This window comes from Quercus robur, chromosome 4, assembly GCF_932294415.1.
Source record: "Quercus robur chromosome 4, dhQueRobu3.1, whole genome shotgun sequence".
NCBI classification, from domain to species: Eukaryota; Viridiplantae; Streptophyta; class Magnoliopsida; order Fagales; family Fagaceae; genus Quercus; species Quercus robur.
In genome coordinates this window covers 62,894,672-62,912,692 of record NC_065537.1, presented here as the reverse complement: position 1 = coordinate 62,912,692, position 18,021 = coordinate 62,894,672, and the positions used below count along the sequence as shown (strand labels likewise).

The following is an 18,021-nucleotide window of genomic DNA, read 5'->3' as shown; positions in this document are numbered from 1 at the left end:
TCAAAGCCATCTTTTCACGAATTTTTCCAAATATTTTTTTATCGTCTTTTTTATTTTATGATATCAGTGTATGATATAATTGGGACCACATTAGATAAGAAAAACAATTTCTAATAGTTAAATTTAGGGTTTTAAGAAGTAGGGGAAAATCATAGATATTTTTTTTTCCTCTAAATAGACTTTTGGCCAAAGAAAGGATAGGAATTTGAAGAGAGGAGAAAACTTTCAAATGATTTTTGTGTTTCATCAGTGACTTTTGAAGTGATGGTTAATGGGGGAAAATCTAAATGTTTTAAGCCGAGCAGGGGGCTGAGGCAAGGCGACCCTCTGTCGCCGTATTTGTTTATCTTGGGGCAAGAAGTCTTATCCAGACTAATTGAACATGAGCTTAAGCTTAAAAATGTTGCTAGCATCAAGACAAGTATCAGCGGCCCAACCATTTCGCATGTCATGTATGTTGATGATGTTGTTTTGTTCTCAAAGGCATTTAGCAAGGATGCAGAAAGCTTAGTGAAATCTTTGGAGAAATATTGTAGATGGTCGGGGCAATCCATTACTAGAAACAAGTCAGGGATTTATTTCTCAAAGCACTCCTATAGTCATGCGCGTAGGTCGATTAAGAGCATTCTTCAAGTAAAAAGCTTAAAGAAGGAAGCAATCTACCTGGGTGCACCGATGTTCTTGTCTAGAGCACCGTCAAAGGATTTTGCTTTTCTCCAAGATAAGCTTGAAGCAAAACTCACAGGATGGAGAAGCAAATGTCTTTCTTGGGCAGGGAGGAAGACTCTCATTAACTCTATGGCTCAAACTATCCCCATATATACCATGTCCACTTTCAATATCCCAAATAAAGTTTGCGACAATTTGGATTCAATGACTAGAAGGTTTTGGTGGAAGCCTAATCAGCGAGAGGGCAGATTTATGGCTTGGAAAGCTTGGGAAAAACTATGCTGCCCTAGAAGTGCTGGAGGCTTAGGCTTCAAAAAATCAAAAAGTATCAACTCTGCTCTACTGGCCAAGTTGGCTTGGATGGTGGCGTCTAAAAGGGATAGTCTCTGTTTGAGAATCCTTAGAGCGAAGTACAAGGTTAAAGAGGACTGGCTCCGGGCTGAAGCAACAAAGTACGCTTCTCCAATTTGGAAAGCAATTGAGGGAGCAAGGGTAGTAGTAAAGAAAGGAGCTTGTTTCCTAATTGAGGATGGAGAATCTGTGGACATATGGCTGGACCCTTGGGTGCCTTGGGTCCATAATTTCATACCTTCATCGCGGGTTGAGTCTTCAGCCCAATTGCCAATGAAGGTAGCACATCTCATTGATCATGAGCTCCACACTTGGAAAACATCTTTGGTTCACAACTTGTTCAATCCCAGTTCTGCAGAAGCCATTCTATCTATCCCCATCCCGTCAAGGCCTAGACCAGACAAACTCATTTGGATTCTTGACCCCAAAGGGAGTTTCTCAGTTAAATCTGCATACAAAGAGTTGATGTCAAGCTACCCAGCACAGGACACTACTGATGTGAATTGGAGCAAAATTTGGAAAATTAGAGGGCCGGAAAGGCTAAGAATGCTCTTATGGAGAATAGCTGCCAATGCCCTTCCCACAAGGGAAAACCTGATGAGTCGGATGGATATTTCTGACCCAAGCTGTGTGCTCTGTAATCAGGAGATTGAATCGGTCTCTCACCTTTTCTCCAAATGCCAAGTTGCCAAAGCACTCTGGTTCTCAGCTTGTTGGGGTTACAAATCAGAGGAAGCTCATTTGGAAAGTCCTAGTGACTTGATAAAGGCAATCCTAGAACCACTTCCCCCTGCCCCCTGTCAAGGCCTTGAGTTATGGCGTGTTTCTCTTAACATGGCAATCACTGTGGAAGAAATTTGGTTCATCTGAAATGAGGCTCTCCATCATAAAGGTCCCGTTGATCTGCAGGCAGCCAGGTTGAGAATTAATGCAAAATTCAGCGAATACTGTTGAGTTTTTTCCCTTTTAAAGGCTCCCTCTCCTGAAAAAAATGATGCAAAATGGTCGCCGCCTCCTGTGGGCGCCATCAAGTTGAATGTTGATGCAGCTCTTTCCCAATCCAATGCAGCATTAGCAGTCATAGCTAGAGACAACATTGGGGCTGTGGTAAAGGTCTAGACTAAAATCATACCATTATGTTCCCCCCTTCTCGCTGAAACTGAAGCAATTTTGTGGGCTCTGCACCTTGCTTTTGGGGAGAATTGGAGGAATATCATAGTGGAAAGCGACTCAAAGTTCAGCATTGATGCTATTTTGGATTGTGCAGGCAACCCCAGATGGTCAATCTCAGCTAAGGTTTTTGACATCAACTGTTTTGCAAATTCATTTTCTTCTTGTTTTTTTCTTTTGGATTAATAGAAGCAGAAACGCTGCAGCCCATGCTACAGCAAAGTACGCTCTTGCTTGTTTAAGTTCTTTCTGTTTGTTGCCGGGCAATCTTCCAGCCGATTTGGCTTCTACTTGTTTGGAAGATGCCCTAGTTTTGTCTGTTTCCTTTTGATTAATATATTGAAGTTTATCAAAAAAAAAAAGATTTTTTTTTAACCATTTTGTGATTTCCCTTTAGTATATTAGCGAATTTGTTGAAGTTGTAATTTGTGTTGTGGTTTCTAGAATTCTCAAGAAAAATTATCTCTTTTAATTTACTTAATTTATTGTCGTGTTGTAATTATATTAGGGCTTGATAAGAAAATTTCAAATTTAAATTCTATTAATGATTATTATTCACTATATAATTCAATTTCTTACATGTTTGGTATTAGGTCTTATTTAATGTTCATGAAATTATGTATAATTTAGCTTAGAGTTAATGATTTCCCATTGTTTTAATTTGTGCCTTTTGTATGTTTCAAATTATTCAATGCGTGTCTTTTAAAAATAGCACACTGTAGATTTAGCTAGGGTTCATAGGGATTTTGGAATTCTGTCTGAATATATGCTTATGCATGTGTGTATAGTGCTTAAATATATAGCACGGATACTTGTATTCACATCTTCTTTGAATCTGAGCGTCACTTTCTTAGTTGTGTGCACTCGGGTCTCAATTTTTCATTGGGGCAAATCAAAACTTGAAAATAATTGAACTTGAATAAACTTCGGACTTCCCCATAATTATTTCATTCAACAAATACATTATTTAAATAGGACACTCTCGATACCAACACTCCCTATAATATATAAACAACTTAAAGATGAATACTTCTTGAAAATATGTTACACACCAAACACAATAACAACTTTCGCTAACTAATAACTCTCATGATCAGCTTGTTATTTAATTTAAATAACCTAAATAATCAAAGTACAATTAACCACCTTATCACTTTATCTTCAAATATCCCCCAAATAATATATTTGCTGCCCTATATTCAATGTGTGTCATTACTTGCAAGAGCGCAAATGATATGCCTGGACATATCCTTCTACCACGTCCAAATGGAATGAATTCAAAGTTGGACCCTTTAAAATCAATTAGAGAACCTTGGAACCTTTCTGGGAGAAAGCAATCAGCATCAATCCACTATTCAATATCTCTCCTTATGGCCCATGCATTAATGATTACTTTGGTGTTGTTTGGTATCTCATACCCTTTAATTTCACATTTTTCTCTTGATTCTCTTTTGATCAAGGCACCAGGGGGTTGCTCGTAAGTTAGCTCCATTTGCTTTATGTATTTTAGATTTTGTTATGTAGATAGAGGATGTTCCACCACCTTTACTTCCTATTGTCCTAGCTGATATTGCTAGGTTTTCGTAATAAAACATGTTACGTGCTTACATTCCCCCTAAAAAATAAAAAAGTAGAAGAAAGGGGTGGGGGGGGGGGGGGGGGTGGGGGTTTGTAATCACAAAGTTTCTTTTACTGCTAATTTCAAGTAATCTAGCTTTGGGTTTTTCAATAATTCTGACATTGCCCATTCGATTGTAGTTGCTGTAGTCCCAGTTCCTGCAACGAAGACCTCCTAAAAAATTATGTGTTAAATTACAATTACGTTGAGTGTTTTCCTTCAAAATACCTAATACTGTGTGACTTTGATGTTGATTATTGTTACATGTACATGAAATTTATGTCGAGAAAAATTGTTTGTGGCAATACACAATCATGTCTGTAAAGTTGTGATTTACAATTATTTTGTGTTGACTTTAATTTCATGTCAAATTTAATTGTAATTTTGTTCAATCTTATATACCCTGTATTTTACGTGGGATTTCATTGTATGTGTTGTGTGTAAGAGAGAGTGTGAAGACTCAAGATAAATTGGAGATCAAAGGAGTTTTCGCGAGTAGCTCACGAGAAGCCTTCCCGCGAAGTGAAGCCATGTGCTCAGCACATGACTGGAATGCGAAGAGTCATGACAGATGGTGATCGCTGGTTTTCGCGAGTATTTCGCTGGTAAGGCCTTCTCGTGAGATATCCGCAAAATATTCTGTTTTACTATTTTGTCATATCTGATACACCATTTATTTACCCACACTATATATACTCACATTACCACATATTAAGTAGAGTGCTTTTTAGAGAGAAAACCCTAGCCTTAACCCTTGAGAGTTAGAAATTGTCATACCCACGATCCTCTACACAATCTATTATGGTTTTCCTCAACTCCTACCTCTCCATATCCAAATCCTTGAGAGGTTGATAGCCTAAACCCCACACCTATCCTGAGTGTAAGGTGAGGTTTTGGTGCTGCTGGGAAGTATTGGAAGAAGCCATTTGTTTGGTGGATACAATCGGGCTGAACTGCATGATCCGAAGAGCTAGAGAAGACAATGTTTCATCAAGTCAATTGGCAGCAAGAGCTTGGAGGGTTCAAGTTTATGAGGTAGACTAGGCTTGGAGGGTCTTTTGTTATTCATGTACTCCAACTCATTCTCTGATGGATCAATTTACCACTTGGATAACACATAGGGGTGTTATCTTGTGTTTGCATGATTCTTCCCTACTCTTTTAGCTTTCATTTTATTGCTGATATTTGATAAATATGGCTTAGAATAGTTATATTGTTTGTTCGCTCACATTTACTCTATTCCGCACTTAGTTTAAGTTAGAGTAAAATCAACCGAGCTGTATTTATTAATTGGGAGGTCTAAATAGCTCTTGTGTTTTCACACAAATTCGAGCTTTCAATGTCTATTTGGCTTACAACTTAAAAGGTCTACCACTCAAAAATTATAGTGTGGCGAAATACATGAAAACATGTACCTCTAATCCTTCACCACTTTTGTTTATGGAGTAAAGAATCTTTGTAAAAATATTTGTATAAAGCCAATTGAACAAAGACACCCCTGGTGTAGGAAAACCGCACCAATGAAGGCCGGAGAATTGACCTCTAGTGATTATAATCAAAGCCAGCAAAGGGATAACCGATCCCTATGGTACGGTAACAAATTTATAACCGAACCATGAACACCTTATAGCTTGTTTGGATGGAGGGGGAGTAGAGAGTAAGTTACCTTGTTTGGATGTTTTTTAAGAAAGAAGGGAGAGATTTGGAGGGGTTCTAACTACTTTTAACCCCTCATTTTTAATTCCCCCAAATTGAAGAGATTTGGAGGGAGAGTAGAGCATAGAAATGCTTGACCAAATGAATTACCAAATTTACCCTTACCATATTAACAAAATTACAAACTATGAAAAGGCTAATTATTCCCCTCCCCTTTAATTTTAAAAACATCTAAATAAGATGAAAGATAACCATTATGCTTTACTCTCCTCCCCACTATTCCCCTCTATGCTCTTCTCCCTCAAAACTTCTAAACATAACATTAGTATAAAGATGCTTAGTTACTAATAGAGAAGAAAAAATATATATAAAGCAAAAAAAGAGACGCTGGTGATAAATTGCTTGATTTAACTTATTATTATTATTTGCATACTAGAGTGACTTCTTTGATGTGGTTGTTTGTGATATTTAATTCAAGCTCGCTCATTTCCTGAAGTTTCGGAAGCACATCAATCATATCATCATGATCGCTTTCTTCACATTTTCTGGCTGAAGTAGAAGTTCTTTTCTTCTTATGATCGTTGACTATATCATTGAGAATGTTGTCTGTTTTTCTGTTCATTTTCAAAATGTGGGCTTGGTTCTTGTAAGAAAACCAAGGAATTTTAGTGAAGGGTACAAATCAGGCACATCATATCAAGGGAGTCAATACCGTTTCGTACCGGCCGGTATTTTACATTCCAAAACTCACTCTGGTACAGAAACACCACCTGTTTCGTCTCGCTCTAAATACTGGACCATTTCGAAAGGTACCTCTGCCATTCCAAACGAAAAAATGTATTTCAGTCCGAAATGGTTTCTTCTGCAATTTTTTCATTTAAACCCAAAAAAAAAAAAAAAAAAAAAAAAAAACCCCAAACACACACACAAAAAAACAAAAACAAAAAAAAAAAAAAAAAAAAAAAAAAACAAAGAAACCATGAACCAAAGGTTAACAAAGGCATGATTGCTAAATAGTGCTATATGGCCATTTTGGCCCATATCATCATGATCACTTTCTTCACATTTTCTAGCTGAAGTGGAAGTTCTTTTCTTCTTATGATCGTTGACTATATCATTGAGAATGTTGTCCGTTTTTCTGTTCATTTTCAAAATGTGGGCTTGGTTCTTGTAAGAAAACCAAGGAATTTTAGTGAAGGGTACAAATCAGGCACATCATATCAAGGGAGTCAATACCGTTTCGTACCGGCCGGTATTTTACATTCCGAAACTCACTCTGGTACAGAAACACCACCTGTTTCGTCTCGCTCTAAATACTGGACCATTTCGAAAGGTACCTCTGCCATTCCAAAGGAAAAAATGTATTTCAGTCCGAAATGGTTTCTTCTGCAATTTTTTCATTTAAACCAAAAAAAAAAAAAAAAAAAAAAAAAAAACCCCACACACACACACAAACAAACAAAACCAAAAAAAAAAAAACAAAACAAAACAAACAAAGAAACCATGAACCAAAGGTTAACAAAGGCATGATTGCTAAATAGTGCTATATGGCCATTTTGGCCCATATCATCATGATCACTTTCTTCACATTTTCTAGCTGAAGTGGAAGTTCTTTTCTTCTTATGATCGTTGACTATATCATTGAGAATGTTGTCTGTTTTTCTATTCATTTTCAAAATGTGGGCTTGGTTCTTGTAAGAAAACCAAGGAATTTTAGTGAAGGGTACAAATCAGGCACATCATATCAAGGGAGTCAATACCGTTTCATACCGGCCGGTATTTTACATTCCGAAACTCACTCTGGTACAAAAACACCACTTGTTTCGTCTCGCTCTAAATACTGGACCATTTCGAAAGGTACCTCTGCCATTTCAAACGAAAAATGTATTTCAGTCCGAAATGGTTTCTTCTGCAATTTTTTCATTTAAACCCAAAAAAAAAAAAAAAAAAAAAAAAAAAAAAAAAAAAAAAAAACCCCACACACACACAAACAAACAAAACCAAAAAAAAACAAAACAAAACAAACAAAGAAACCATGAACCAAAGGTTAACAAAGGCATGATTGCTAAATAGTGCTATATGGCCATTTTGGCCCATATCATCATGATCACTTTCTTCACATTTTCTGGCTGAAGTGGAAGTTCTTTTCTTCTTATGATCGTTGACTATATCATTGAGAATGTTGTCTGTTTTTCTATTCATTTTCAAAATGTGGGCTTGGTTCTTGTAAGAAAACCAAGGAACTTTAGTGAAGGGTACAAATCAGGCATATCATATCCTCCACTACAATCAAACGTTTCTTGGATTAGTGTTAAGAGTTCTTTTTCATATTTGCACTATATTTCAACATCATATTAACTCTAGTAAATCTTAATCTCCAGAGGAAAGAAAAAATTATCTTATAAAACGGTCTTATAAAATATTTCTCTTGCAATATATATTACAAAAGAGATACCTTATGAGACCATCTTATGAGATATCTTCCCAAGAAGAGGGCATACGACATAAGGATCAATTAAATTGTGAAGTGTGCAAGTATGAGGTGTCATCTACTCAATAATTTGTATTGTAAAGGTTGGTGTAAGGATTTATTTTTACAATTATTATTATTAATACTATTTGTAAGTCAAGGAAGCACTGAAATCATGTCTCACATCTCCAAGTAATGATTTTAGGTGGAATCATGATTTCAAGTGCTAATTTCATTGGAGCCACGATTTCCACTATCCTTTAAATCATAAATAATTCCCAACTTGGGACAAATTATTAATAGTTCAATATTCTTACCCGAAGTCTCATCATATGAGAGAGAGAGAGAGAGAGAGATCAAACATATTTATGATCTAAGAGCATCAAATAAGAGTTGAATTTTTTTTTCAATCAATTGTTGCATCTATGTGGGATGAGGTATTTAAACCTTAGACGTTTTTATCGGATATACCAATAAATGTCAATTGAGCTACAAAACTCTTGTCATTCAAAACCTTGATTTTTTTTTTTTTTTTCATTGTATAATCATTTCTCTCTTTTCTTTTCTTTTTTTTTAATATTGAGTAGTGGAATTTATTAAATAAACTAGACCATTTACCTTAAAGAAACTGTTCCAAAAGTACAAGCTAGAATATAAGAAGTATTAAAAGAAGAAAATTCATACACAAAGTAAAAATGAGGTACAGTTCTTTAATTATATTATATATTAGGTTTTTCAATTAAATTCAAAGACGTAGTTGCATTAAGTTCAATTGTTTTTGAAAAAAAATATCATTATTTGTGCTTTTATTGGTCCATGAAATCATGAAAAAATGAATATTAATCCTTACAGAAAATTGTGCAAACCAAATCTATTCAGACAAATTAGGGATGGACAATAATACAAATGAGATACAAAATATTCAATTGCTTCTTCGAAAAAAATATATATACAATTGCTCTCTAAAAATGAGAAGTGTTACATTTACAATATTTTCACAAAAAATCATAAATGATTAGTTGTTATTGATTCAAATTTAAACCTAACACTAAGAGCATCTCCAGCAAAATCAGCAAATTTTTGTACTGTTTGGAGAATGAACAGTGACTTTTACCTTTATCTACCCACTTTTTCAAATACACTTTCCAACAGACTCTCTATCTTATTCTTTGTCTCATTTAAATATTATTTCTTCATTCATTATTTATTCTTTTTTTAACAACTACACATCTTCCAACATTTTTTTTATTCAACACCTAATTATTATAATAGAAAAAAAGATTTGAAGAATGAACAGTAGCTCATCAGACTTGATGAGCTATTGTTCATGAGCAAAAAAAAACTGGTTTTAGAGAGGTTGTTGGAGCACAGTTTTCCTCTTTTTTCCAGTTTCACTCTCTATATTTTAGCTATGCATGCTCTATTGGAGATGCTCTAAAGTTACTTTTTTGCCTTAACAATAACAATCAGTAACAACCTGTCACTTAAAATTTATTGTAAAAGTATTATGAAAATATTGTGGACATATCATTTCTCTTCCAAAAATTTACCTAAAATTTACCTAAAAGCCATTATAGCCAATCAAGGGAAACCGTAGATCTTGAAGAAAAGCCCGGAAGCAAAGCTCGTAGTGGAGCCAAAGAACCTAAGGGCTAGGGCACATTGAGTTTCTTTCTCAAGGGAGAAAGCATTTCCAAAAATTCAGCTTCTAAATATTTCTCTCTTCCACTCTTAATTTGATTGTACTAATTTGTGTAATATTCAATAATTTGTTGAATGACTACATTTATTATGATTTAATGAAACTGCCACTGCAACTCACAATATCATGAAATTGTGTGTTGTAAAACTGATTTCATCTCACGGTTGAGCCATTTTCAACAAACAACAAATTTTCCTATGCTCCTTATGCATTATTAGGACATTGAAGCCATTTGAAAAATTATAACAATGATAAAATAAAGGAGTAAGTCAAAATACTTGTGGACTGAACTGCATATCATGTACCTCAAGATGCGCATTACAACTTTTCAAAAGAGGTAGCTATAACCAAACATGTTAAAGGAAGGAAAAAAAAATGTAATGCGAAATTAAAATATTAAACTCTAATGATAAATGTCTTTTCAATAGCTGCTAAACTAAGAATAATTCTTAGGTACTCTTGGAATACTTTCCTACTCTCACATTCATCATGGATCTCATTAATTGAATGGTGAGATCCACCATGAATATGAGAGGAGGGACCAGCACTTCACCATACTCTCGAAATACCTAATAATTTTTCCTAAACTCATGTTGCATTATAGGGCATGAGAATTGCATCGATCAACTAATTAAGAGATGGTAGCAGGTGGAATTTGAGTAACCTGATATTTTGCGAGAGGCATGAGGATATCCTAATCAGATATGAGTTGGGGGAATTCAAAACTGATTCAGATTTTGGGTTTTTGTTAATTAAAATCAGATTGACATGAATTAATGTATAATTTTTCTATGAAGATGCCCAGTCATATTTTATAATTGCAAGGTTCTAGTGGGTCTTGCAATCATGTCTTACCTCCTTATCAGCTCAACTTTGCCTTGTTTTAGAGTGGGGCAAAAGCCCCAGTCCCGTTTACAGGATCAGGGAGACAGGACAGAAGCCAGGTCATAATTGACACGAGAACTACAGTGTTTCCAATGCCAAAGATCAAGAACAATTATACTATCAAAATAAAATACTATATATCCAAACTTAGTTTTATTCGCACAAGTAAGAGAATTGGTACCTTATAAATACATCCAATCATTTGCAACAAGAGGTATTACTTATTCACTGTCCTTTGTTATTCACTGTCTTTCAATTAAAAAGAGAAGCCCAAGGAGTGGCAATTACATACAAATCATTCCTTCTCCTACAGGTTAATCCCAAAGACTCAGAGATGTCAAGCTCTTCAAGTTTGGTGTCATTGGGGAGTTTCCAATTGAAGTGAAATAGTAACTGAGAAAGAACAAGTTCAACAATTGCAAGAGCAAATGACATGCCTGGACATATTCTCCTACCACCTCCAAATGGAATGAATTCAAAGTTTGTCCCTTTCAAATCAATAGAGGAACCATGGAATCTCTCTGGCCAAAAACAATCAGCATCAATCCAATATTCAGGATCTCTTCCTATAGCCCATATATTTATGATTACTTTTGTGTTGCTTGGTATCTCGTACCCATTAATTTCACATTTTTCTCTTGATTCTCTTGGAACCAAGGCACCAGGAGGATGTAGTCGTAGTGTTTCTTTCACAACTAATTTCAAGTAATCTAGTTTATGAATGTATGTCTCATCAAGATTCCTTCTCCCTTGTAGAACTTGTCGCACTTCGGCTTGTGCCTTCTCCATCACTCTAGGGTTTCTCAATAATTCTGACATTGCCCATTCTATTGTGGATGCTGAAGTCTCACTCGCTCCAGTGAAGATGTCCTGAAAAGTAACTCCATTTGTAATCACAGTGTATGCATTTTTAATATTAAGCAGAATAAACAGTGTATGCATTTTTAATATTAAGCAGAATAAGCTGGCTTGATAATTACTCAGAGCATGTTTTTCGTAGTATGTTACACATTTTTCTTCCAAATTCTTAAAGATGTTGATTTTTTCTACGCACATGAACATAAAAACCAATTAATATTTTGACTGATACCATAGGAGGTTCAAATCCTCTCTCTCCCTCTCTCTCTCTCTCTCTCACACACACACACAAACACACACACACACACACACACACAACGTATAGTTGTATTGTCTAACAATTTCACTTTAAAATATTGTAAATAAGCATATAAACTAAATAAACTAAAAAGAAAAATCAAAGAAAACAAGAATATGTTTTAGTCTATATGTAGTAAAACAATAAATCTGATAACCTTTATATAATGGTTTTTTTTTTTTTTTTGCCTAAAGAATATTTGTATAACGCTGCTCATTTAATAATTAAGAAGAAGAAGAGAAACAGAAACAAGCAGAAAAGGGAAAATAAATTGATGGATCTTATTTGCATACCTGAGTAACAGCTTTGATGTGATTGCTTGTGATACTAAATTCAAGCTCACCCATCTCCTGAAGTTTGAGAAGCACATCAACTAGATCATCGTCACCGTCTTCATCACCTGGACCTGGTTCATGTTTATTGGTTGACGTGGCAATTCTTTTCATCTTATGCTCATTCACTATATCATCAAGAATCTTATCCAAGTTTTGTTGTATTTTCTCCAACGCAGACTTCATACCAGTAAGGAAGCCAAGGAACTTTAGTGAAGGGAACAAATCAGGTAAGTCAAAACCTCCACTTAGAGTAAACGTTTCCTGGATTAATGATATGAATTCTTTTTCATATTTGCACTTCTTCCCAATGGCTGCCCTGGAAGCTATGCAATATGTTGAGGAGAAGATCTTCTCACTGAGATTGATTGGAACTCCCTCTGACAAGGAAATGGATTCAACAAGATTATTCACCTCTTCTTCTCTAATTCTTCTAAATGACTGGACACGCTTGGCACTCAGGAGCTTTGAGACACAAATCTTTCGCATTTGTCTCCAATAATCACCATAGGGAGCAAAGACAATACCTGAATTACCATAGGACATAGCTTCAATGGCAAGAACACTTGGCCGATTTGCCAAAGCAGTATCATGCGTCTTCAGCACTTCTTCGACTACTTTTGGTGATGAAATGATTATAGCTAAGACCTCTCCCAGCTGCAGTTGCATAATAGGTCCATATTTCTTGGCTAAGTCTCTCAAAGATCGATGTGGTAGAGAGAAAAATAGCTGGTGCAAATTCCCAATAAGAGGCAGTTTCCATGGCCCTGGTGGCAACTTATGGCTTTGGCCTTTGGCTTTAGATCTCTTCCAGTAAATAACCAGAATAAACAAGAAGAAGAGCCAAGTAAAAAGAGGAAAGGGGGGAACTTGAAGCATTGGGAACAAGTACAGAAACTCTTATTTTAAGGCAAAGGTTTAGTATTCATGGGACAATAAGGAACAATAATACAGCAAAGATTTGCAAAGAACAATATACTGCACCTTGGTTTTTAACATTTGTGGAGGCTAAATATGCTAGTGGTTTTAGCTTTATAATTAACACTGTGTTGATTCTGTATCAAATCTTGATTCTTTGCTATTTGAGGTATGACTGTTTCCTTATATTTTTTAAAGGTCCAATTTTGTAGTAATATTAAGTTTTAATCAGAATTATTGGTGCTAGAGGCCAAATTAAACAGCTTTATTTTATCTATTATGCATGTCACTTACATCAACTGCCGTCTGTTCCTTCTGTATTAATCTGTTCATCTATTGCAGGTGCCTATCACATTTTCAAAGGGATCAAAAGGGATAACTCAGGATGCAAATTGTATATATTTACAACTTGAGAATCTAATAAATTATGATTGAAGGAAAATTATTTCCATATGATTCTACTAGTAACACAAATTTTGTTTTATATCAATCACAACAGATCAACTGTGAAAAATCTGTGCTCCTAGATCATCTATGTATGTGTGTGTGTGAGATACGTTTGAACATAGCTATTTTTGCTCTCCAAATAAAGGAAGTACTTTCCAACTGCTAACGTACGACCACTCCTTTTATGTCCACTTTATTAAGCAATTTTATGTAACAGTTGATTTTATGTTTATGACAATTGACCATCCAATAATAGTTCAAGCCTTGTTGCCTTGTTGCCAACAAGTTCTGGCGCCACTATTTCTCTCTTGTCCTCACTTTATTCAGCAATTTTATGTTTTAGTTGATTTCTCACAATTGAACAGCCAATAAGAGTTTAATCCTTGTGGGTGCACGCCCCCACAAGATTGAAAAGTTTTAAACTGTACATATAGCTATAGTATATACATAGATAAAAGATCTTTTTATCTGGGCCACAAAAACTTGTACTTATCCATTTCATAAATAAGAATTGACACAAAGAATGAAAGAACACAAAAAATAAATGGGTAAATTACATTATCACTTTGGAGGTATGGTCAAATTGAATTTGAAAAACCCAATCTTTCAGATATAACATTGTCCCCACAAATTCTCAAATTAATTAACATTTGCCCCCTTTATCCAATTCCAAGCTAAACTGTGTTAAAACTTGAGATGGTTCCACAGAGCAAGTGAGCCATACTATCATAGGCTTACAACATCAATGGTAACTGAGTTTCATCAGCAAGTACATGTGGAGGTTTAAAAGATAATGGTTGGGGATTTGGCTTGGGTAATCTGATTTTCTTCTCATTTTCTTACTTTGTAACTAGGAATTTAATTGTTGTAATTTTCTATCTTAAATTGTAACTAGGGAAAGGAGGAATGTAATTTTCTATTTTCACCATTATTGAGGAAATGTAGTTATGAATTTCATTTTTAATAAGATGTATTTTCATTTGAGTTTCTTGATTAGAATAAATCAAGCGGCAACTCCATTGTACATCCCTCTAGAGGATGAACATTGTTAGTTAAGTCTTCATTATGAGACTCACTGTCAAGTGGGGGATATCCAAAAAATTCAGTCCCCTCGGGTCATGGTTCTCACATTACTACTTAACCTATTATAGCATTTTTGCCAGCAGCCAAAGGCAAATTTCGTTTAGTGTATATTTTGAAAAATCATCAATGAAGGCGGTAAATTATTCATTTCTTCCATGAGTTAAAATTCATTCAAATTTTAGTAATGAGCAAAATGCATGTGGATGTTTAGCCAAAAAAAAAGAAAAAAAGTAGAATACTTGTGGACTACAAATTTGTCGACCCAAAACGCACATTACCCACAATGTTCAGGTGGGGAGTGGCTATAATCTCCATCCCAAAAATATATAAAATAAAAATAAAAAAAGATTATCTTAAAAATTAAAAGCTCGGATAATTAGATTTTAAAATGAATTTTTTCAAAGAAAAATCAACAATTTTTAAAAAATTAGCTTGTTTTTAATGAAATAATTCAATATAAAAAAAATAAAAAATAAAAAAAAAAAAAGGGCAGCAACAATCTCTCTATACTTTTTGCACATTTTAACCAACATTTCAACTGTTTCCCCAAATTCTCTACAATTTTCCAAAATTTAATTTTTGGTTATGATGCATAGCTTGCAAGGTTGTTAGAATCAAGATACTAAAAATAAATCAGTGGATGGATCTCACATATCAAATCATAAGTGAAAAAGAAAACATTTGGAAGTGATTATGTATCTTGAATAATTATTATAATTATTATAATTCTTAAATTGTCTATGAAAAGACATAATTTCGAATCAATATAGTGTAGTTGTACACCCTAGATCCCCACATATATAATAACTAAAGAGATGCATTATTTTTCAACACAAATTATCTAAACAGCTGATTGCAACAACAAAATCTACCAACAATCAGTTAGATATCAATCCAAAGAAATTAACACAACTCAAGGTAGCAACCCAAACAACTTATGCTTATATTTACAAAGAAAAAACCCAACTCATTGATAGAGCAAATGAGCAATGACAGCCCATGTTCTGAAAAAAAAATTATAAATAAATTAAAAATATATATATATATGTTTTCATACTTATTTTGCCTGTTTGGGAACAAAATAAGCATGAAAAAAAAATTAAAAATTTTATATATTAAATGAGCAAGCATATACCCATTTAGCATATCTAACATTATAAGAATATGAATCAGCAAGCATACACCCATGTAGCATATCTAACATTTTATGAATATGAATCAGCAAGCATATACCCTTGTAGCATATCTAAGTTTATATGAATATGAATCAGCAAGCATATACCCATTTAGCACAATTTCCACTGTGAAATTTGAACCCATTAACACAGCCAATCAATTTCACCAAAATAGAACGTGGGAGACTGGAAGCAAGTCAAGCAAAGAGAAATAACCAATGCCGAAATATAAAAATACCCATTACTTAAAAACACACCCAGGCCAAAAAAGCTTAAACAAAAAATGGTAAAGAGAGTGAGAGAGTGAGAGAAATACATACCGAAGAAGGGAAGTGAATTTTCAACGCCTAGCTGGTGTTGGAAGCGTTTTCCCATCTCCTAAAAACCGTCCTCCATTTTTTTTTTTTACTTAAGCCTAAGAGTCCAGCACTTTTAATATTGGCCCATGTGAGATAGGCCCAAAATGTTAATAAAATAGTATGGGACTGGACTTTTTTAAGTTTTAGAATAATATGGGCTCTCAGCAAAAAGTAAAGAATAAAATGGGACTGGACTTATTCTACTTTCATGAAGAACCGCTGGCCATGATAAACTTATTAGAGATGTTGCATCTGCCATTCTGCCATGGAATAGCATTCACATAAACTTATGCAAAAAGTTTATGTTTATTTTAGTTTAAGAACCTATATTTTTTATTTTATATAGCCACGTTTAAAAAATACTAACATCATATTATTTATTCTAAACTTTATTTCATTGAAATATTAATTTTTCTCTTTTTCTTAATTATTTATCTTTCTTCATATAAAACATTCACTACCCACTATCTTCCTCTATCCTTAGGATATGTAATGAAAGAATAAAAACTTAAATGTAAAATAAATAGCGTCAATGCAAATTTACATACAAACTGTAATTGTGGATGAATTTTACGTAATTATACATAGACTAACGTGCGAGGTTTTGGGGGTTGATTGGGCAAAATGTGGGTCTTCTTTATTTTACAAAGACTGGTGTAAATGCTAGACATGGCAAAACGGAATAGAATTTGCTAACCGACTTGACTCGATCATAGGCCCTTTTACAATAAAAGGGCCCTTTTATTGTGGGTACCTAAGGCATGCTTAGACATGCTTGGCAACGTCCTAGGCATTTAGACAACGTCCTTTGCCGTCCTCGGCATTCAAACAACGTCCTTGGCCGTCCTCGGCATACTTTGCAACGTCCTCGACATGCTTTGCAACGTCCTTGGTTGACCTCGGCATGCTTTGCAACCTAGGCGTCCCACATCGAAGGAAACCCCCCCCCCCCCCACTTTCTGCCTTATAAGCTGTGAAGCAAAGGGAGTAGTGTACCACCAAGCCTCTTGTGATCACAGAGATGCTTGGTGGTACACTACTCCCTTTACTTCACAGCTTATAAGGCAGAAAGTGGGGGTGGGGGGGTTTCCTTCGATGTGGGACGCCTAGGTTGCAAAGCATGCCAAGGACGTTGCAAAGTATGCCGAGGATGGCCAAGAACGTTGCTTGAATGCCTAGGACGTTGCCAAGCATGCCTTAGGTACCCACACTAAGATAATCTGGTTACAATAAAGTTAAAAACACATATTTACAATTATAGACATATATGAGAAACATTCATAAGTGTGATTTTCTAAATGGCAAATGAAAATTTTTTCTTTTCTTTTAAAAAAATTTCATGCGAAAAATACAAGCCAAACCAACATGTTTCTAACCCACATAAAATGACCCGTTTTTACCTGAACCCATTTTTGACCTACAACCCAATTGACCCAACCTGAACCTGACTCGACCCACCCGTTTGCCGTCTCTAGTAAATGCTCTAAATGAGAAACCATTATATATTTTAGAAATATATGGTTTTAAAAAAAGTGTAAGCTAATACCATGTATAATTTGAATAGTATAATTGGTATTGTTGATATTTTTAAAAGTTATATAAAAAATATTAGCCCAACAACAAAAATTAAGCCCAAACAACACCCCAAAACAAACACGAGCCAAAAAAAAAAAATCAAAGCCAATTCTAACTAGAGAATTAACTAGCCAAGGAGTAGGAAACACCTAATTTATGACAAGACACAAGGGAAAAAGAAGGAGATTTCTAAGCCATTCAAAAAAAAAAAAAAAAAAAAAAAAAAGAAAAGAAAGGAAAACCAAACTTACAACAGAACGCAGAGGAGTTCGAAAGTGGCACTGTAGGTCTGCAGCAGAATAGCAGAAGCAGAGGTATCCCTCTCATATTGAATCCTTGCTTGATTAACTTAGATTTAATCATGTGTTGACAGTGTTGTGACTTGTGAAGAAAACTAAAAGAGAGTAGGGACAGAGAGACAAATAAGAGACTAGAAGAAACTAGAGAGAAAGAGT

General features: G+C 34.8%; 1 protein-coding gene across 4 annotated transcripts; it reads right to left on the bottom strand.

Annotated features, from left to right (window-relative positions):
* Positions 1-10,639: 10,639 nt before the first annotated feature.
* Positions 10,640-16,064, bottom strand: LOC126723278 (desmethyl-deoxy-podophyllotoxin synthase-like). 4 transcript variants are annotated; one of them, XM_050426608.1, is made up of 4 exons: positions 15,953-16,064; positions 13,222-13,273; positions 11,971-12,816; positions 10,640-11,391 (listed from the first exon to the last, which is right to left on the bottom strand). In XM_050426608.1, exons 2-4 carry the CDS (start codon positions 13,258-13,260, stop codon positions 10,774-10,776), a joined length of 1,503 nt encoding a protein of 500 aa, XP_050282565.1. In that variant the 5' UTR covers positions 13,261-13,273; positions 15,953-16,064; the 3' UTR covers positions 10,640-10,773. The 4 variants fall into 4 exon arrangements, with proteins under 4 accessions (XP_050282565.1, XP_050282564.1, XP_050282567.1 ...); XM_050426607.1 differs by having other exon boundaries at positions 11,971-13,273; positions 15,953-16,062; XM_050426610.1 differs by lacking the exon at positions 13,222-13,273 and having other exon boundaries at positions 15,953-16,053.
* Between the last annotated feature and the right edge of the window lie 1,957 nt (positions 16,065-18,021).

Excerpts from the sequence above, each read along its gene's own strand:
- LOC126723278 (XM_050426607.1), bottom strand. The coding sequence starts at position 12,888 with ATGCTTCAAGTTCCCCCCTTTCCTCTTTTTACTTGGCTCTTCTTCTTG. Across the intron at positions 11,392-11,970 it reads ACATCAAAGCTGTTACTCAG|GACATCTTCACTGGAGCGAG; the intron begins GTATGCAAATAA and ends GTTACTTTTCAG.